Source organism: Microchirus variegatus (genome assembly GCF_963457635.1).
Source record: "Microchirus variegatus genome assembly, chromosome: 13".
Taxonomy (NCBI): domain Eukaryota; kingdom Metazoa; phylum Chordata; class Actinopteri; order Pleuronectiformes; family Soleidae; genus Microchirus; species Microchirus variegatus.
Window position 1 is genome coordinate 13,882,869 of NC_139814.1, and position 21,168 is coordinate 13,904,036.

The window sequence follows — 21,168 nt, forward strand, 5'->3', positions numbered from 1 at the left end:
CTGGTTGTCATGGGAGCGAGGGGTGAATCTGTGTGAAATGTCTCATATTGGAAATGGCAACTCCCATATGGATTTAAATCCAGACATAATCCACTGCTAATAAACTTACCGCACACATGCAGGAACACACACACGCACGCACACACACAGAAGGCATGCATGCACGTGTGCGACGACAACAAACCACAATTACCATGCAATATACATTTTTAATTAAAGAAATGTATAATCAACTCAATGAGGGAAAAGGCATTAGACGGCTTAAGTCACTCCTACAAATACTTAAAGCAATATTGAGCAATATTTTAGGTATGTATATCAAATCACTCCCTTTAAAATGATATGCATTGTTTTATGTAACAAAAAAAAAACATAGAATCTTAGAACACATTTAATGAAATGCTTTTTCAGGTTTCATATGTAGCAGGACAATTGATTGAGGAGTTGAACTGTGGATATATATTTTTTCCCAAGGTTAATACAAAGTAAGTCGTGCGAGTTGTATGTGAATTTCTACACCAAGCACAGACCAGTAAATACAGTAATTCACCTTTTGCTGTTTATTTCTAGCAAATTATAGGGCAGAAAAAAGAAGTTACAAGTTTTCTTCTTTTCTCTACAGAGCTCGAATCATAGGATCTAAGGACACAGACGTGTGATCTCGCATATTCTGAAGAAAGAAGTTAATATATAGGATCTTAATTTGTTTGTCCCATGAAATGACTGAACCTCGTAAAAGTTCCCGAATCTGCCAATTTCCTCTTCACGCACAATCACACAGGAAATTACAACAACTTGAATCTTATTAATCATGTTTCAAATTTAGACCAAACAAAAACAACAATTTTCATTGCCTTGAATTCCTTCATCAGTGGAAAAGCCAACAGCTACAAACCACAGTGTTCAGTAAACTAATGTTTAATCCAGTCTGGTTTGCTGGGGCTGATTGTAGAATATTTGCTGGAATTATCTCACTTTTTAAAATGAAAGAAGGCGACGACTATCGCACCTCGACAGATTCCATTCGCAATGCGTACGCGGTTGCTGAGTAATTTAGCATCTGGATTTCACTTCACACTTCTTTAGATTTGAAAATGTGCAAGTGTGTGGGATGACACATTTTTAGATCATTTATTTAAGCGTCTTCTTTTAGTTTTTAACAAGCAAAAATGTTCACCTTACATTATTCTATATCCTGCCTCAAATGAATCTATGTTATTTTTAGTAACAGGTCAGTTTTGCGTCATAAATACATTGTTATTGTGAGCTACACATTGTTCAATATGAACACAGACACTTTTATTTTGAAAGTCTTAGAAATATCTATCATCATGATAGAATTTTGTGATATCATTTTAAGTACATATCGCCGACACTCCTACTGAATCAGTGCTTTTTTTCACTTGACTGGCCCCCTACTGGCCAGACTTGATACTCAGTGAGACTCCGAGGTCATTTGAGTTTGAGAGCCCTGCCCTGTCATCAGCCAAACATATGATTTATACTCATGTAGGTTGATGCTACTTCCCCTAGAATCATTGACCTCCAACCAGGAGGTATATGTTTTCGTCGGAGTTTGTTTATTTGTCTGTCTGTTAGCAACATAACTCGAAAAGTCGCGGACGGATTTGGATGAATTTCTCAGGAAATGTCCGCAATGGGACCAGGAATAAGTGATTACATTTTGGCCATCACTATTTTTATCGCTATTTTGTGGGGGGCTGAGCTGCCTTGGCGGAGGTCTGCGCTCTCCGAGTGCTTTTCTAGTTTTTAATTGTTAAAAAATTGATTAAGTTGATGAGGTATTTTAGATACAAAGGTGAGCGAGGGTACGTTTAATTTCTACCTGCATAGTCATTTGTTAAGTGCATTTTTGTGACACACTTGAGTTTGCTTATGTATGTGATGGTGATGTATGACGTGGAAACTGGGATCTGCTCTGTGCTATGTGAGAATATGTTAATGTGACTGCATTTTATATTATCATTCCTATCTGGTCTTTACAGCCACTCACAGCACTTTAATGCACAAGTCACATTACAAAAACACTTTCATGCACAGCGTTCCTACTTTATATGCAGAGGAATCTATCGCACACACACATCATTCTGCAGGCAAGTAACTTGTCCAAGGACGCTTTGCGAATGCAGGCTGGAGGAGCCGGGGATCGATCTACTGACCTTCTGACCAAATTGCGTCTAAATATGCTCCACAAAGGACAACCCTCAGACCACGGCTGACATTGCATTAACTTGCCGATCTCTCTCATTTCCAATGCGTCGAGCACGAACAAACGAAAAGACACCTGCGTCTCCTGAACCCCCGTCAGCAGCTCACCAGATTACGCATCATCCCCCTTCCCTGACAGTTGCTTGGAACTCCATTGGCTTTGTGCCACATGAGGTCAAACAAGACCTGGAGCAGATCATCAAAATAGCTTTTTTTTTTTTCCCTCAATTCAGAATTCCCTCCGTGTCTTTTCTTTTCCCTTTGACATCTTCCCGCGCTGCTCATCTTTCTTACCCGTCCCCTAACATCTTGTATTTATCACTCCATCTGTTGATTTCTCGTCTACGATCGCTCTTTGTCAAATGGCATCTTGCATTTATCAATCCATCCTTTAATATTCTAACATGCTGGACTCGTCTGTCCTTCGTCACGTCGTTACTCTCCCCCCCCCCCTCTCTCTCTCTGCGAGTTTCTGCCTCACTGTTTTTTTTCTCTCTCCTCTACAACAAATGTTTGACCAAGTTGTTCCGCACTGTATTATTCAGTGCTGTATGTGAGCCTGTGTGTTATCAGACATGTATCCATGACATGATGCATTGGTTCTGTTTAATTATAGAGATGCTGAATAAATATTTACAGATGGCCAATCTGTCTTGTCTCGGCCGGGCTCACAAGTGTGATTTATGAACCATCAGTTAATGCTGAAAAAAAAAACAACTGCCACTGCTTCTGTGTGGAGGCTGAATATTATGGACTAAACGCAGTATTTCATATCTTAGACACAGCTGTGTCAATACATGCACGCAGCTGGAACTTTGGGTCAGAATGCATTTGTTGAGAGTTTAAACAGGTTGGATTCAGCTGCCGTGGCATTCAGTCACTGTCAGGTCTCTGGTGGATAATTGTAGAAATGTAAATTGAGTATATTAAAGTCTTAAAATGCTGCCCTGAAATAAACCTAAATTGAGTTCCGAAATTGAGGGTTTTGACCTTGACTGAAAATGGGGAGCTGAAACGCCCCGACGGTGTTATAATATAAGCCATTTTGTATCGGCTGCTTCTCCCATAAACTCATTACAAACAGGAGTTTGGTGCCAACAACTAGAGGTAGAAATATTCTACTAAAGTAAAAGTATCGCTATTTTGATAAGACTTTACTGAAGTACAAGTAAAGGTACTGGTCTAAAAAGTACTAAAGTAAAAGTAAAAAAAAAAAGGACACACAAGTCAAACCTTTACAAATTAAAATACTGACAAAATAAAATATGTAAATACATAATGTATCAGTAAAAACTTTCTCAACCACTCATCAATGTCCTCATCATTCATTTACCTGTCCTCAAAGTTCAACTGTCCTCAACATTCAACTGTCCTCATCATTCACCTGTCCTCATCATTTACCTGTCCTCATCATTCACCTGTCCTCATCATTCACCTGTCCTCATCATTCACCTGTCCTCAACATTTACCTGTCCTCATCATATACCTGTCCTCAACATTAAACTGTCCTCATCATTCACCTGTCCTCTTCATTCACCTGTCCTCATCATTCACCTGTCCTCAACATTTACCTGTCCTCATCATTCACCTGTCCTCATCATTTACCTGTCCTCATCATTCACCTGTCCTCTTCATTCACCTGTCCTCATCATTTACCTGTCCTCAACATTTACCTGTCCTCATCATTTACCTGTCCTCAACATTAACCTGTCCTCATCATTTACCTGTCCTCTTCATTCACCTGTCCTCATCGTTTACCTGTCCTCAACGTTTACCTGTCCTCAACGTTCAACTGTCCTCTTCATTTACCTGTCCTCAACATTTACCTGTCCTCATCATTTACCTGTCCTCAACATTTACCTGTCCTCAACATTTACCTGTCCTCATCATTCACCTGTCCTCATCATTCACCTGTCCTCTTCATTCACCTGTCCTCATCATTTACCTGTCCTCAACATTTACCTGTCCTCAACGTTCACCTGTCCTCAACGTTCAACTGTCCTCATCATTCACCTGTCCTCACAATCAACTGTGCTCAACATTCACTGCCAAAGTTTCCGATGAGTGAAAAACATTTTTTTTTTACTTAGTAACGGATATGATTTAAAAAGTAGCGAGGTACAGTACTTCCAAAAAAACATGCTTAAGTAAAGGTAAAGTTACATAAGTGCACAAAAAAAACTTACAAAACCTTTTCCACCTCTGCTAACAACAATACAATTGCATACACAAAATAGCCTTCAATTCATGTAAAATTCACACAACAAAAATAAAGATAAAATATTGCTCCATGGTAATGAGGGTTAAGTGGGTCGGGCTGAAAATAAAATTAAATCTGACCTAATTTGAACCAGAGGGAATTAGATCCTGAATCAAGCCAAAACCAAAGAGCCAGGCTAATCAGGCTTGGGCTGCGATTCAGAGCTTTGGATTTAGCAAATCCCTGGATCCAAACCAGTCCGTTACCAATGTGGTTGGGTTTGTGGAAACAGAGGAGCTGGAATGATAATCATGATGAACTACTGGTACACAATTGAAGTGCCTTTACATGCAATGGGCTTAAAGAAACTTCCATATGATGTACAACATGAGTCGTGGCGAGAGAGTGGTTAAATCTATGGTTAGTCTGGAGTCACCGTTAATCAGTGTACTGTAGAAACAAATGAGTGAATGTACACTGTTTAAAAAAAAAAGAAAAAAAAAAAGTAAATCATATCTGCAGTTTCTCTTAATTAAACTCATGCTGCAAAGGATTTTTTAACAAATCTGAACAAATTTTTATTGTGTGTATTTTGAACTGAGTTTATATAAGACACTTGCCTATGCTTGTTTTACAACCTTTTAATGCATGTAAAGAATATTTGAGCACCCTTTAAAAGCACTATATAAATAAAACATATTATTTTACTAATCTAGTAATTTATTTGTTTGTTTTAAGCACCGAAACTGGAGACCCATACAAGCTCGAAGTTTTTGCTCCGACATAGTCGGTCTTTAGACTGTGTGAGTGACATTTATGTAAGGTGAAGTGGTGAAGTGCACTGTAGTCATTATGTGTTGTGCACGAGTTCTACCTGCAGTTGCAAGAAGTACAGTGAAAACACATTAAGCAGTTCACTTTGAAACTCACTGGAGGGCTGCAATGTTTCCTAATGCTCTCCTTTTTACTGCATGCGTGCGTGTATGTGCGCGCGCGTGATCGTGTGAGTGTGCGTGCATGCTCGCCTGCTGCTGTTCTACAGCCATCTGGTATGTGGTCAGTCTAGCAAGCCTCTGGAGGGCACCTGGCCAGCAGCTCACTCACCTGGCTCTGCTTGGCCCCCGCCAACCACCACACCTGGCCCCGGCCGGCACACACAGAGAGAGGGAACAGATTGCACAGTGCAGTGAAAAGCAGTCATAAATTGCAACACGAAACAACACAGTAACACAAGATTCATCTGCCGTTCAGTTGTTGCAGAAGCGATAAATAAATGTCAAGCCAATATGAATGTGATGTCTTTAGGGTACTAAATCAGATATTACGTGACCAAACCAAGCGTTAAAAGTCCAGTCTGTAACATTTAGGACGGTTTATCAGCAGGAATAAATTTACTACCCCAGTTAAATCGCTTTTTTTTTTTAATCTTAGAATGTTTTTAAATGTTCTGTAGGAAAGAGCCTTGCTTTACAGAGGTCGCCATCTTGCCCCACCAAGAGCGCAAACAGAAAAACGAGCCAAAGTGTGGATTTGTAAAGCAGGAGCTGCATATGCAAACATAACAAAACTGCTCCGCCTATATAAACCTGATGCATAAGCCAACAAAGATAAAGGAGGAAATGGTAGTAAGAGTGTGAGAGTGGAGAGAGTTGAGAAAGACTGTTTACATCCTTTCTGGTACATGAAGGCAACAGTAGCTCCCTGACTCACTTGGGAAAATACATATAACATACATATTTTTGTGCGTTTCCATTAGGAATACTACCAAAATAACCAGTCCATTTTTGTGTTGGTATAGTACAAGGTGGACTCACGACAGTCAGTTGTCTATTCTCATAAAAAGCTTGATGCCGTTGTTCGTTGTCGTCGCACCGGTACAACATCATACTACATATCTCACTGACACGTCCATCAGGCAGTGCACACCCCGCCCACAAAGTAAAGGTACTGCACTCGGTCAAAACACGAGCCTGACCGAGGGCAAACCATACCGAACCAAACCGAACTCTGCCACGAGGAAACACGGTTTTATTTATACTTCTTACATACTAGACCTTTACTGTTCATTCAGCTGCTACAGAGAACTCAGTGTTTCACAAACAACATTCACAAAACATTTGTGAGGAAGAGATTGTCAACATTATCATAAGTTTCCATAATGAGTAATGTTGACTTGTGCTGCATCTGTGCCAACAGTCTGTGCCAGTCTGTGCCAAGCCATCCATTTAGCATATGAAGGCACATCCTTCCCGCAGGTTGTCCTCTGCTATCAATTACACTCTCCTCTCCCTGCAAGAAAGATGCTCTTTGTCCCCGGTGCACACACACACACACACACACACACACGCACATAAATGTGTGCACATGCCATGGACACAGAGGGACAGACACCTGCAGAGTGTTTGTCACCTCTTCTGCTGGCATCTGTGACCGCTCAGCATTGTGGGAGAGATGGCCATCTGTTGTCGGCAAAGCTGGATTTTGGAGGGGACGAGCAGGCCTGGCGCATCATGCTGCTCTTTTCTGTTGGTCTGAGTTGTGTGAAGTGTTGTGTTGTTGTTGTTGTTGTATCAAGTTTGTGTTGTTTTCAGTCCTCGCAGAGTTAATTGGCGACAACATTTCAGCGACGGCGAAAAAAAAGGTAAACAAAATGTTGCATTAAGCTACAAATACAATTGCGTGGTTGTCACGGTGTTAAACGTAATTGGAGCTCGGGGCATTAGTGTCTTCTTTCTTTCTTTCTTTCTTTCTTTCTTTTTTCTCCAGGAAATTGAACATATGCTAATTACGCAAAAGCAATGTCCCATACAGAATGTTTTGGCTTCATTAAAACCGCATGCAAATGGTCGCCTTTTGTCAGATTGAACTCTCTGCTAATTATCGTGGAAATGTTTACACTTCTTCACAAGCAGACAGCACATGAATCCATGATTGACACGGCGGTGGCTGCAAGGTTTCATCAATTATCCCGGCGAGGTTACGTTCGCTGCCTCTTGATTCACAGCAGGTCCTTGTCATTCTGAACACGGGAATATTGAAACCTTTTCTGAATGCATTTCAGTTTAGGCAGTTAAAGCATTGTGGTATTTAAAAAAAAAAACGTTGAGTGAAATTAGAGCTGCTTTCAATACAATTGCTGTTGTCAGCAGATAAGGTCAAAATATCAATTTGATTAAAAAAAAAAAAAAAAAAAAAAAGCAGTACAAACAGAGTTAAGTATGTACTTTACACAGAAACCTAACGTAACAACAAGGTCAAACACCCATCCATCCATCTTCTACCGCTTTATCCTCCACATGAGGGTCATAGGGGTGCTGTGCCAATCTCAAATGACTTAGGGTGATATTTCACCAGTCCATCACAGGGCCATATACAGACAAATAACCATTCACTCTCACACTCACACCTACAGTCAATCTAGAGTGTCCAATTTACCTAATCCCCATATTGCATGTTTGTGGACAGTGGGAGGAAACCTGGGTCTTCTTCAAGGTCAAACATTCAGTTAAAAAGCATTCTAGTTTCAATTTGTAAGCAACGCCTATTTTGCAAACTCTGTGGTGCTGAAGGAAAGCATTAATAAACGAAGAGCCAACGCCATCAGCAGCTCCAGAAACATTACAGGAAAGTCAGCTTGAGATAACAGAGACATTAACCCACATATTCCTGAAGGACATTCGTGTGTGCAGGACGTTCATTTTGGCTCGCTGGTTGGGTTGTTGGGCTGCTCATCCAGCCGGCCTGCAGATCGCAGACAGATGTTCAAGCAGCCAGGCCTGCAGCGCCACAGGCACTCATGTGGTCTAGAAAAACCCGGAGACCAGATGCTGCTACCTGGTGTCCCACCCGCCTGCCTATCTGCTACACTGGGCATGCACCAGTGGCCGTCACATGACCTGAGATTGGGTTTTCGTGATTATTTGCCGTCAATCATATCTGATGATGGAGGTTAGTTTCTAGTCTAACGCACATGCATTTAAAGGTCCCATATTATACCCTATTTCTCCAAGTTAACCTAGTTCCCTGGTGTCCTAATGAACATGTCTGTGTCATGCTTTGGTTAAAATACCAGGAAGGATGAAGCAGCACAGCAGTTCAATCACACTGCCAAAACAGCCCTGTTCAGAACGCTCTGTTTAGTAGTATCTCTTTAGGTACACCTAAAAAAAAGTAAAGTAAAACGAAACTTAAGGGACAAGAAATGACATCAGCCACAGAGTCTACTGGGAGCTAACAGCAGTTAGAATTTGGAAAAGTGATCATTTGCAGGCTCTAGCAGGCACATTGCCGTCATATATAACAGATATCCACTGGACAGATGAATTCTCTGAGGCTGGAAGTTTGTGTAGAACTCTGTGCTGCACTGTGGAGCCAAGAATAGAACTTTCTGCAGACTTCCGGTTTTTCTGATACCGTTGCCCTCGCCAGCACTCTTGCATGTTTTACGGACAAAGCGGAGCTCCGTGAGACAACAATTCCAGGAATTTAGCATCTTGTGACGTCCCAAGGAGCACGGAAGTCAACATCGTATGTTTTATCTCATGTACTTAGACTGAGGACCACAAAAACATGAGTGAGTCATTTTTTTCACACTTTGGCGACTGGTAGGGCCTCCAGAGTACAAAATATAAGTATTACAATGATTAAAAAGTTGATTTTGCATAATATGGGACCTTGATATCATAGGATATGTATTTTTAATTTCAAACTCATCTACACTATTTTGACGGATATGAAACATTGCAACAAGAACAAACAACACACTATAAAGAAGTACTCTCCTGAAATGATCACACATAAAACCTCACTCATGTCATTCTTCGAGTGAACCATCCGAGGTGACATCAAACGACACAATGCAGCTTCTACATCTCTTTCAGCCTCATTTTTCCCTTCAGTTTTGTTCCACAAATAAATAAGCAGCCGCCGCCGCCGCCGCCGCCCGAACAAACAGAGACACGCGTCCCTCTCCACAATCCCCCGTTATTACCAAACACCAGGAAACTTTTGAAGTCATTCAAAGACACTCGGCATTAAAGATTTATTTGTTCTTTGAAGTGCCGCCGCTGTTTTGTCTTATTGCTCCTTCAACAAATGTAGCGTGGTAGTGGTGTTCTCGCAGTGCGGCTGGTGCTGACCCAGAACTGCCATAGACAGGTTGCACGGCCTGACAGTCGGGTGCTTGTTTTAGCCTCACTAATGAGGAATGGCTCAGTCATGGTGTTTGCTCACTCACTCACTCAACTCATGGGGTTTACTCACTTTTCTTCAGACTATAATGTCATATATAAAAGGGAAAAAAAGAGGAAATATTAGGAGGAGGCTGAGTTATGAGATCGTTATATCTGGGTGGTTTTTCCTTTAAAGCATCCTTTTATAGCGCGACACACACAAGTCTTTCTTCTCGTATGAAGGAAGCCCTTTTGTTGATTGATTTTGATGAACAGATAGTACAGTTATTGTCTTGTACATCTGGTGTCTGTGTGTCATCTCTTCTTCTATTGATATGCGTCAATCCACTTCCAGGAATACTTTCACATTTTCTCATATTTGGTTGTATTTTCTTTGCGCGGGGGGGTCACGAGTGCTTTACAAAGCTCCGATCTGATGCCTGGATTTCAATTAGGCTTTGAATTCCAATAACAGCTCATTGTTTGCGCCTTTATTAACTGCTCTATCTCTTAGGTTCATCAGGCATATCTCACTGTGCTGTGCATCAGTGCATCAGTGCATCCCCCCCCCCTCCCATCTGCTTGAAGGCAAACAGAGACTCATACTGCCCCCTAGTGGCCACCGTTATTACACAAACACAACAGAATTAACAGTGCTGCCTTCGACTACCAGACAACACCCTGGTTCTCTGCCAGTAGCTCGATACCATGCTCAGTCATAGGCAGCAATGGACAGTAATAGATTTTACTGATTTGAGTGGAGCACACTCCTGACTGTAGCACCGCTCCACCACTCACCGCTGGATGACTGTTTTTTTTTTTCTTTTTTCACAAGCCCCCGAATTCAGCAATCAATTATAGTCATTTTAAAAGGACATTCTGCTATTATTGAAGAGCAGATCAGGGTAAACCGGTGTAAAAAAGTGTTTTTCACTGAAAAGGCGGCACAAAGATATGCTGATGGAACTGGCAGCAAATACGAGCACAATCATAGACGTGTGGATTCATATGCAACCAAAGAAACTGCAAATGATGGAGTAGCAGAGATGACACAGACTGACAATGGATAGTATTAAATAGTATATGCAAATAAAGCTGAAACACTTGAAGCTATGTCCATGATTAAAACAAGATTTCTGACTGTTTTAGCTTCTTAAACGTGAATGTTTTCTGGTTTCTTTGAAAACATTTCTCCATATAACAAAGAAATCATTAAAACTGAATCATTTTGGTTTGTGGACAAAACAAGACATTTGAGAACAGCATAATTTCCAGGTCTGACAAAAACTGATCAACATTTTTTTTTCTGCATTTTCTGATATATTATGGATCAAATGATTATGAAAATAATCGACAGATGAATCGATTATGAAAATAATCGTTAGCTGCTATTTTAATCCATATTATCCGGGTTCCTCCCAGTCCAAAAACATGCAATATGGGGATTAGGTACATTAGACACTGATGTGATGGACTGGCGATCTGTCCAGGGAGAACCCACCTATCGCCCTCTGTCAGCTGAGATTGGCACAGCGTCCCCCGCGACCCTCATATGGAGAATAAAGCGGTATAAGATGGATGGATGAAAACAAAGGAACCGCTGTCAGGAGAAATAATGATTTAACCTTTGGCAGCAAACAGACACTTGTCCATCATAATCTATAACAAGAAAAGAGCCTTCTATCTTCAAGTGTTTGAGCACTTGGCCCCCGAGCAGCCGTGGGCTCCTCTAAAGACGTCCTAAGTAAGTGTTCCAAATGACAAGACAGACTAAATACCCCCTAACAAACGACACAAGACTGCAGAAAGCACTTTAACAAAGGCGGTATGTAATGAACCCAAGGTGCCTTCCACCCAATACATCATCCTGAGTGAATTTGCCAACATCACTCTCTTTACCTCCGAGCATGGTAAATGAGAATTTATGCACCCGCTACTTTATCATTCTTTACTTTTTTTCAACCCCATGAGGTAGCCACGCCATGCGAGACAGATATTTCCACCAAAGGCAATATCCCCTCACAGTAATTATATCAGAGCAAGAGAATGGCTCATTAACATATGCTAGGCATGTCAGGAATTTACAAGCACCTTTTGTCGATGCCTCTCATCGGCGTGCTGCTCCCATCCGTATGGTGTCTCCTTTGAGGACGCAACCTCCTCATTTCCATAGATGTCAATCAAGCAGCGCAAGGATTTTCGGTGGGCATTGTGTACAAAAACACAGGGCTTTTCGGAATATGGCAATCATGAGGGACAGCTCAATGATATGGAAGAAGTGTGCACACAAGTGGGGGGGGGGGGAGGAGGGGGAGGTGAGCAGATGTGGGCTGTGAAACGATGTGTCGAAAACAAAGCGATAGGGGGAGAGTCATCTTGATGACGTGCTATCAGAGGCAGAGAGGATGGAGAGACTGTATTCTGCTTTTCTGCTGCGTGCTAAAGTGTCATCACATGTGTACGTGTGAACACATGCAACACCAGACCGACTATGAGGCACATCCTGAGGCCACTGAGCTACACTGTCAGAAATAAGTGTTTCCAAAAGGGTCCTTCTACAAGGGATGTTTTTGATTTAAGGGATATTTTGATACAGAGAACCCTTTAAAACCCCTTTCTTGAATAAAGGGTTTTCAAAGGGTTCTTGGTGGAACCCTCCAAAAGGGTTCTCCTATGAGTTCAAGCCGAAGAACCTTATATGGTTCTACTGAGCATGTTTACTTCTAAGTGTGTAGTGCCACTGCTTTAGGACTCATAAAGGCATATATTGTTAACCTCTCACTCATGTGCATAGTCCCAGAAGACTCAAACGGCCTACATAATGACCTATTTATGAGCCATATTCATATACACCATCTTAAGGACAGCTTTTAAATGACCATTGTGATGTCACTCTGTGATCAAAACAGCGTCTGCTTTCTTCCAGCAAGGCAAAGCTGCAGAGATTTAACCATTCAGAATTTTCAGAATGTGATTATTCAGGGATACAGCAGACACAGCAGAGTGTGGTATTCGTCTACTGTATGTGCGATCAAGACCCCTTGACTAATACTGAATGTTAAAAACGCTACAGTCTCCACTTTTCGATGCGGTACAAATGCATCAGCTCAAATGGCATCGTGACCCAGCGGCTCGGCTCCTGCTCCTCTTTGTCTGCCTGACCTTCAGGCTCAAGCCCGTTGATGCCAATCAGCACATAAGAGACAGAACGGACTAGTGTGGTTTGTTTGGTTGCAGCACAGTGGCTGAGTGGGGCCACTTCACTCTTTAAAAGGAGAGCGAGAGGTGAAAGCCAAAGCTGTAGTTGCACTTAACTGAATGGTAGCTTCACTTTTCCATGGCCTGAGAGTGAAAAAGTGACCTAACAGTGACATAGAGTTTGACATAAGGCCTACAGAGTGAGATGGAGATAGAGAGAAGAGTCATTTTTGAGTTTTAAAAAGTCTTTTTTTTTCTCCCTTACACAAAAAGTCACTGCAATCACTAAAGACCTAATGCCCATTACTATCACCAACTACTCTCTACACCTCTCTCTTTCCTTCTCATTTACTGTCATTGCCTTTCCCCTTTAAGTGTACTTTCGCCCACACCACTTGGAAATTGATTGAAACAAAATGTCACAATTATGCCCTGTAGCTCGCCGCTTCAATTATTCATCAATTAGGGGCTAGGCTCCTTTTTTCTCTCCTCTGAGCTGATTTTTCATTCAGTTTGCTTGAGATGTATGGCTCCCCTGCTGTTAACCAGTCCAAAGTCATTAGTTTCTGGGTTTGCAATTAAACCTGATGCATTATGCATGAGGCTCTGAGTCAGTAGACACACGCAGCAGCGGCCGCAGCAGCTAGCGCGGAGAGCTAGCAAGCTCTGGAGGCGTGGATGGGAAATTAATTTGCTACAAATGAAGTTCTTTCAGTCTGTCTCTCGCTCACTGTCTCTATCTTTCTCGTCTGGCAGGTTGGAACAGATGCCATCGGTTTGAAATGGAGATAGAAATGGAGGGGGGGGGGGGAGAGAGAGATGGAATCAGCGGCACAGCATGATCAGCAATGACAAAGGAACAGGAGAATTTTATATTAAAATAAAATACAAATATACTGTATGTAGTGTGCACGTTGTGTGACAACATACTTACAAAGTACACTTTAGTAAATTGCTTGTTTATGTATGCAAGTATAAGTATGTATATTGGTTATATATCATTGCCACAATGTGGAATAGTTGCAGTGTTGAAACCTGTTGAATTTTTTTTTTACAGTTACACATATTCTGACCAGGAACAATGTGTATGCATTCAGTGGTGCAAGTACGTAAACAATAACTCTATCATAGTGTGCTGCAATCTTTCTTTTTAATATCAGGAAGGTTATAAAAACCTGTAGTCACAGTCATATGTGCATTCAAAATCCAGTGGAGAGATGTGTGTTGAGAGAAGCCCTGTAACACAGCTACACGACCACATTTGCAAATTACAACGTGCATTTGCTGCCATCTAGTGACGAACACAAGTATTGAAGACACTTTATAATAAATAGACACAATTAGCATTAGTAAAGAATTAATAAATATTGAATTCATAATTTCTAACGCATGAATACTCCTTAATATGTAGTTTATAAACACAGTTATAAATGTGTTACTGTAAGTCGATCAAAGAGCTTGTTTGTTGGAGGTGGATGCTGATTGGCTGCTTGAGTACAGCAGCTATTTGGACACTGTTCGTCAGCTGATGGGATGAGTAAAACATTTATAAGTGTGTTTATAAACTGCATACTAATGTATGTAGTCATGCATTATAAATTATGAATTCTATATTTATTAATGCTTCATTAATGCTAATAGTGTGTACTTATTATAAAGTGTTATCAAAAAGGCTGTATCCAATTGTAAAGAAAAAAATAGATGATGGTAAATACCTTTTTTAATAAATGTGTATTTATCTTGTCGCAACACCGTAGTAGCAGTGTCCTTCTGTGTTGAAGCACTTGTATGAACAAAGAACAGCTCGCACTGGAACGGTCAGTGAACTCCTCATTTTCATGTCCTGTCGTGACAAAACATAACAACATAAACCACAACAGGTTTATTTTATTTCAACACTCTATACACTCTTAGAAATGAGGGTTCCAAAAGGGTTCTTCTACAAGGGCTGAGGTTCTACCTGGAACCATTTGCTTCTGAAAAACCCTTTCTCGAAGAAATGGGTTTTCAAGGGTTCTTGGTAACACTAATGGTTCCAGTAAGAACCATTTTGATCCAGAGAACCCTTTAAAACCCCTTTCCTGAATAAAGGGTTTTAAAAGGGTTCTTGGTGGAACCCTCCAAAGGGATTTGGAGCCTTTTTAATAAAGGTTCCACCTGGAGCCAAAAAGGGTTCTCCTATGAGGACAAGCTGAAGAACCTTATATGGTTCTAATTAGGACTTTTATCTCTAAGAGTGTAGTGGTGCTATATACTCTGCCATAATGTCAAAGAAAGTTAGTTTCAATCACAATGTTTGAGAAAAAAGTTTTTTATAGAATATGATAATTCAATGATAGGACATAAGCATTCACCTCACCTTCCTCAGATTGACAAAATGAACACACTCCAGCCAGGTGGTGAGCAGCGGGCCTTGGCAAAGTGCACAACAGCTGCCATTAGCCAGCAGAGCACTCAGACACGGATAGTGAGGAAGCATTCTGTGGACCAGAGAAACCCTGTTCCTGTTCTCCCACAGGACAAACCTGGCAACCAGCTCCTGGAAATCAAAGATGGCACAGTGAGATTTCTTACAAAGTGACTCTTGTTGTGTCTGCTGTGTTTCTATGAAGTTACCTTTAATGTTAGCACCTCAGCATCCTGCTCTGATTGCATTGGCTCACACTGCACAAACCTGTTGCCTTCACAGTAAAGCTCCTTCAGGGCTAGACGATGAAACTAGACAGGGTTACACCCCGAGGCAGATCATCAGGTTTAGAGTCAAATTCATCTATGACATAATGGGTGTAAAATAAATAATGCTATATATTTTTTACCTCAACAGGGAACATGGACAACTTGTTGCCAGCCACATCAACAACTTGGAGTTTTTCCAGGGCTGTAATTCCCTGAGTTACATTTCAGTGAGTTACATTTTGCATTGCATGGACGAGTCCAAAACCATAAACTTATATTTAGAAATGACAGAAAATGATTTAGAAAACAAGGCAAATACCCACCTCTGGAAGGCTGGTCAGCTTGTTTCTGGCTACATGGAGCTTGGTTAGGCCTTTACATTGGCACAGCTGCTGAGGTAAACAACAGAGCCGGTTGGAGGTCAAGTTTATCTCGGACAGTTTACAGAGATGACCCAGTTCAGCAGGGAGCTCCTCCAGCTTGTTGTCCAGCACACTGAGATGTTCAAGTTTAATCAAACTGATGGAAACATAGAAAAGTAAGTTGACAATTTATATATAAATAGGAATACGGAGAATTACTGCAGGCATGGTGACATCTCTGACACGGCACCTTTTAATCTCCGGTGGAAGACTTTGAATTTTGTTGTGGTTCAGATTGAGCACAACCAGATTGTGTAAACCACCTGTAAAATAAAAATAAAAACACTCCAGGTGTTAATTTTGTCTTGTTGGACAGCTGATTCCTTGTGGTGTTGATGGTGCAAAACAGCGAGAACCTACCGATCACCTCAGGTGGGATTACTGTAATCTGATTACTGAATAGATACAGTTTCTTCAGGGACTCCAACTTGCCCAAAGCAGCAGGAACTTCCTTCAAGGAGTTATTTCCCAAATTCAGCTCTGCCAGCTAACAGACATCGCATTCAGATACTCAGATAATCACAAACCTATGTCGTGTCTAAAGTCGGTCAAAAGTTGGAAAACATACAGGAAACTCACATGTTGTAGGGAGAGCAGCTCAGCAGGCAGACAGGTGAGACGGTTGTTGTTCAGCAGAAGAACAGACAGTTTTGTGAGTCTGAAAACACATTTCGGCACCTCTTTGATTTTCTTTGAGCTCAAATTCAACGATGGTGAATTTCCATACAAGGCTCTGACCACAGAAACATCAATGGCTGCGACCACCGACTCTGCCATTTGCTTCACCACCCTAATAGCAACTAGACGTAGTTCCACCTTTTATCCAAGATATTATTCTCAGAGCTAAAAGTCTGTGGTAAAACCCATGAATTTAAGTTTCCATGGCGACAAGATGCCTACTAGGATTTCTTATTGTGCAATGGTGACATCTAGTGGTGAAAGCGGAGTACAAGCATTCTCCAAAATAAAAGCAGACGTGACATAAACTTAATGTCAAAATAAAATTAGAGATTAAAGAAAGTGCAGTGTGCAGATTTGAAAAATAAATGAATAGTCTCATAACACAGCACTACTCTAGTCCTGTTTTTGAGTGTATGTGCATATGGGAGTGTGTGCGATCTTAAAAAAATCCCTCATGTAGAAATCAATATTTCCTGATGAGGAATACCAAAATCCAAGCAGACGCAACTCATTGTCTTTAGTATTGTTTGTGTTTATGTAACAATGACATGATTTACAGGTTCACCGACGCAGTTCATTCCAAGCACACAGCATGCATGGTGCACAGCTCTCCACTTCTACTTTCTTCTGGCCAGCTGGAGCATGATAGGTGTCACCGGACCACACTGTGCTAGTTTTCATTAGCACAGTTCATCCTTTAAAATCAGTTTGTATTAAGGGGCCCTCAGTGTGAGAGGTTAAAACCCTCTGCATTAAACAAACTGGTTTATTTCCCCCATCAGGACCAAGCTGTTGCTCAGCTGTCCTCCACATTGGCCGGTTCCTTTAGCCGCTCCACAGAATTGTAGTGCTCTCCCAGTCCGTAGGCATGACGCATGTAGCTGTAAAACACACCAACAGAAGAAATTCTGAGTCAAATCTTGTGATACTGCAGATTAGAGGTACCGTATTCCAGTTGTTACCACTATTTTGCTGAATATATTTTTATACTTGAAACATGAATTTCCAAAAAAATAAATTGAAAAATAAACAAATTAACAACATACACGAGGGTGATAGGTTCACTGTCAAATTCTTCTCCAATTTTTATTGCTGGCGAGTCAGCCTGGATCACTTCTATTGGCAAGTGGAGGACTTGTGTCAAAGCTTGCAGCTGTGGGGTGATTAACATTATTGTAAACAACAACAGGAGCAACAGCACAGTGTATGTGTGTCAAAAAACAAAAACAACTGACCTCCAGTTGTCCGCCCCAAGCTGCTGTGTGCTCCACATCACTGCAGTACTTTTCAAACTCATCTGAAAAAAACATAATCAACCACAAACTCAGACGTGAATGACATACAAACATATTAAATACCTGTGTTTTAGATTGTATAACCAAAGATAAGATGACAGCACTTACCCGATGTGTACATGTTACCATTGTTAGGGTTGGTGAGGAAAGGCAGGAAGTCATCGACATGGCTTCTCATGTGCTCGGCAGTACGAGAGCGCAGTTTCTCCAAACTCGTGGTTAACTCCGGCTAAAACAAAACACAAAACAACGTGATCTCTTAGAGCATGAACTAGAGGTGGGATGAATCGATTATTAATCGATTACTAAATTAATCGGCAACTATTTTGATAATCGTTAATCGGTTTGAAGCTTTTTTCATGATTAAAACAAGATTTCTGATAGTTTTAGCTTCTTTAATGTGAATATTTCCTCTGTTTCTTTACTGCACATAACAAAGAAATCATTAAAACTGAATCTTTTTGGTTTGTGTACAAAACAAGACATTCGAGAACATCGTCATTTCCAGGTTTGACAAACACTGATCAACGTTTTTAAAAATTTCCTGACATTTAATGGACCAACCGATTCATTTTCTCGATTAATCGATTACGAAAAAATAATCGTTAGTTGCAGCTCTTGTACTTTGTGATGCAATACATGGTCCATGATACCAATAATATCACGATACAACGATTCTGTGATAATCAATATATTGGAAGACAATCATATAGCAATACATCATGATATCGGTCTAACTGAAGAAAACAGAATGTGGAAAATATGAACATGTCAAATTAAAAGTGCAGGATTTCTCAGAATATGTATTCAGAAAATAAAGAACCTCTTCTTCGACCAGGTAACTTCTGCTCTAATTTCCCAAAATTTAACCTGGCAGGGACTGTTTCCTTACGCAATTCTCGTATTGCATGAGGAAGGACAACTACATGTCACCAAATCAATATTTTGACCAACCCCTGGCGTGAACCCAACTGATATTGTCACGTCATGCTGTAGCAACTCTAAACTGCACACCTTTTCTGATTGGGTATTCAAAACAACAGTAAAATACTCCATTAACTATATGTACCTTTGATCGCTGTGCCAGCTGATCTTCAACGGCCCGGTACATGCAGTGGCCGTCAGATGGGATCTCCTTGATCTGCAGCTGCTGCTGGGCAAGTTTCTGAGCCAGCTTCAATCCCTCCTGGTGCCTGACACCCTGCAGGTTCTGCACCTCGGCGTCTGCTATCCTGCTCTCTCTCTCCTTCTCCTGGGCAGCCTTCTTGTCCTAAAGAAGATCATTTCAATTGGAACTGTCACGGACTTCATTTAAACTGTTAAACAAATGAGTACTATTCATCTACAAATCAAATTGAAGTGTTAATGGCTTTAATGCTGAATAAATGTGATCGAGAATGCAGTATTTTTAATGTATATATTTTACTACGTTTAATGATGCTGCTGTAGAGCACTTAAAACCATCCCCCTGTGACTCACCCTTCTCTTCTGAGCCTTGGTTACTCGTGGCTGTTTGCTCTCGTCTTCTTCTACAGTCTCCGTCTGCATGGTCTCGACTCCATTTATAACCTCTTCCAACTTGAAAAAGTGAGTGACAAGAAATTCACATAAGTTAATCTAAGAAAGCATGTTTTGTTTCGTACATGATGGACAGAAATCGGACTGAAAGCTTTTTACCACTGAGTCACTTGTAGATTTGAGTTGCCTGAATTCTTCCTCATGTTTTTCATTGATTTCAGCCTCCAGCTTGGCAATGTCCTCTGTCATCTGTTTCCTCCTTTTCTTGTCGTTTTTGGGCACAGCAGTTTTCATGCTCTGGATTTTAGCTGAAAAACAAAGCACATTCTCAAATAACAATCTAATATTCAAATAAACAATCGAAACAACAAAAGCTAATCTTTATTAAAGTTATTAAAACAAACACACTTTTAAAAACATAACTCATATAAGGCAGGAAACTGCCGCTTTCCTCTTTAAATACAATTCTCTCAGATGATAGTGTGTCATTGTTTCACAAAGATTTAAATGCATTCATTGCACTGAGCTAAATTATTCCTTACAATTTTCTCACAAAATATTTTCTGGAGCTTTTTTTGTGTTTTCTTTCCATTAAAAAAAAAAGTGGAATGCAAACAGTAAATGATTTTCAGCTCAGAGAAGAACTATTTTAATATGATTGTTTGATTTTACCAGACAAATCTTAGTTTTTTGTGTGTTTACAATTTAGAGAAAGTGGTGGAAGGTTTCAGGAAATATTCAGAATATACACTTTAATGGCCAAGTATGTGTAGAACACGTTAGTACACGTTGGATCTGAATGTCTGCAAACAGTGACTATATAAATAGGCATAGAGCTGAATGTAATAGAAAGCAGGGGTAAGATAAACGAACACAATAAACCATCACAGCTGCTGCTAGTGGGTTTTCTAGGCTACGTTTTCAATGAAATTCAAACATAGAATATACAAACTACAGAGAGCATCACCTACATATTACAATGAAATTAATAATATCCTAAAATGAATGAGAAGAAATGCACTGCACTACCTTGAAGGTCTTTCTTTTCCTTGCGGTGCTGCTTTACCAGCAGATCTTCCGCCGTCTCCACTGTCTTTTCCTCCATGACTGGAAGCTGCTGCTGCTCACTTTACTCAGTGAAAGTCTTTAAGAGCGACATGAAGCAGGAGACCGCTAAAAGTGTTGTAATGCAACTGACACGGGCTATAAAACAAACACTGTTCAATGACTACAACGTGCTGTTATGGCCTTAACAGGAAGAGACGAAGAAGAAAGGTGGAGCTTCCTTCTTCTTCTTCTTCTTCACCGCCGATACTAATGTTGCTATACCGCCGCCTTCTGGCTCGTCAATGTGTTGCAGTTGCAACATTTCATGGCAGCCAGCAAGAATATATATTTTTTTAATTTCCTAACTTTGTTGATTGGATTTTCACAGCGTCAATATAAGTATAGTTACATAGCACATACTTCGACCAACACCAGAAAAACCCCCAATTAGTTTTAGATACTTTAATCTCAGAATTCTGGGGGGAGAATACCGAGATTAAAGATGGTATTGTATTCAAGTTTAATTCTTACAATCTCAGATTTCTGCCTTTTTATTTTTATAATCATTATTTATTTATTTATTTATTTTTAAATGCACACCATGCTAAGATATAGTATTTTTATTTTATTTATTTATTTTAAGTCAAGCACAATATATTTTTTTTGTTTGTTTGTTTTTGTCACAGGACCAAAGATACATCTAAAATGGTTTCAGATTTAAACATTAGATT

General features: G+C 40.4%; 3 protein-coding genes across 3 annotated transcripts in view; all 3 read right to left on the reverse strand.

Annotated features, from left to right (window-relative positions):
• tinagl1 (tubulointerstitial nephritis antigen-like 1) overlaps window positions 1–21,168 on the reverse strand; it is a 516,891-nt gene that overhangs the window by 397,189 nt on the left and 98,534 nt on the right. The window lies entirely within an intron of this gene.
• lrrc69 (leucine rich repeat containing 69) lies at window positions 14,534–16,673 on the reverse strand (the record flags this gene model as incomplete). Its single annotated transcript, XM_083899498.1, has 8 exons — window positions 14,534–14,641; window positions 15,158–15,337; window positions 15,415–15,516; window positions 15,615–15,686; window positions 15,798–15,993; window positions 16,087–16,159; window positions 16,257–16,383; window positions 16,476–16,673. The coding sequence occupies 8 exons, from the start codon at window positions 16,671–16,673 to the stop codon at window positions 14,534–14,536; spliced, it is 1,056 nt and encodes a 351-aa protein (XP_083755624.1).
• Window positions 17,113–20,644, reverse strand: otud6b (OTU deubiquitinase 6B). The gene is made up of 8 exons (XM_083899701.1): window positions 20,420–20,644; window positions 19,550–19,698; window positions 19,352–19,450; window positions 18,942–19,142; window positions 17,981–18,101; window positions 17,813–17,874; window positions 17,624–17,730; window positions 17,113–17,458 (listed from the first exon to the last, which is right to left on the reverse strand). Exons 1-8 carry the CDS (start codon window positions 20,493–20,495, stop codon window positions 17,374–17,376), a joined length of 900 nt encoding a protein of 299 aa, XP_083755827.1. The 5' UTR covers window positions 20,496–20,644; the 3' UTR covers window positions 17,113–17,373.

Excerpts from the sequence above, each read along its gene's own strand:
- otud6b (XM_083899701.1), bottom strand. The coding sequence starts at position 20,495 with ATGGAGGAAAAGACAGTGGAGACGGCGGAAGATCTGCTGGTAAAGCAG. Across the intron at positions 19,451-19,549 it reads AATCTACAAGTGACTCAGTG|TTGGAAGAGGTTATAAATGG; the intron begins GTAAAAAGCTTT and ends CACTTTTTCAAG. Across the intron at positions 18,102-18,941 it reads AGCTGGCACAGCGATCAAAG|CCGGAGTTAACCACGAGTTT; the intron begins GTACATATAGTT and ends GTTTTGTTTTAG.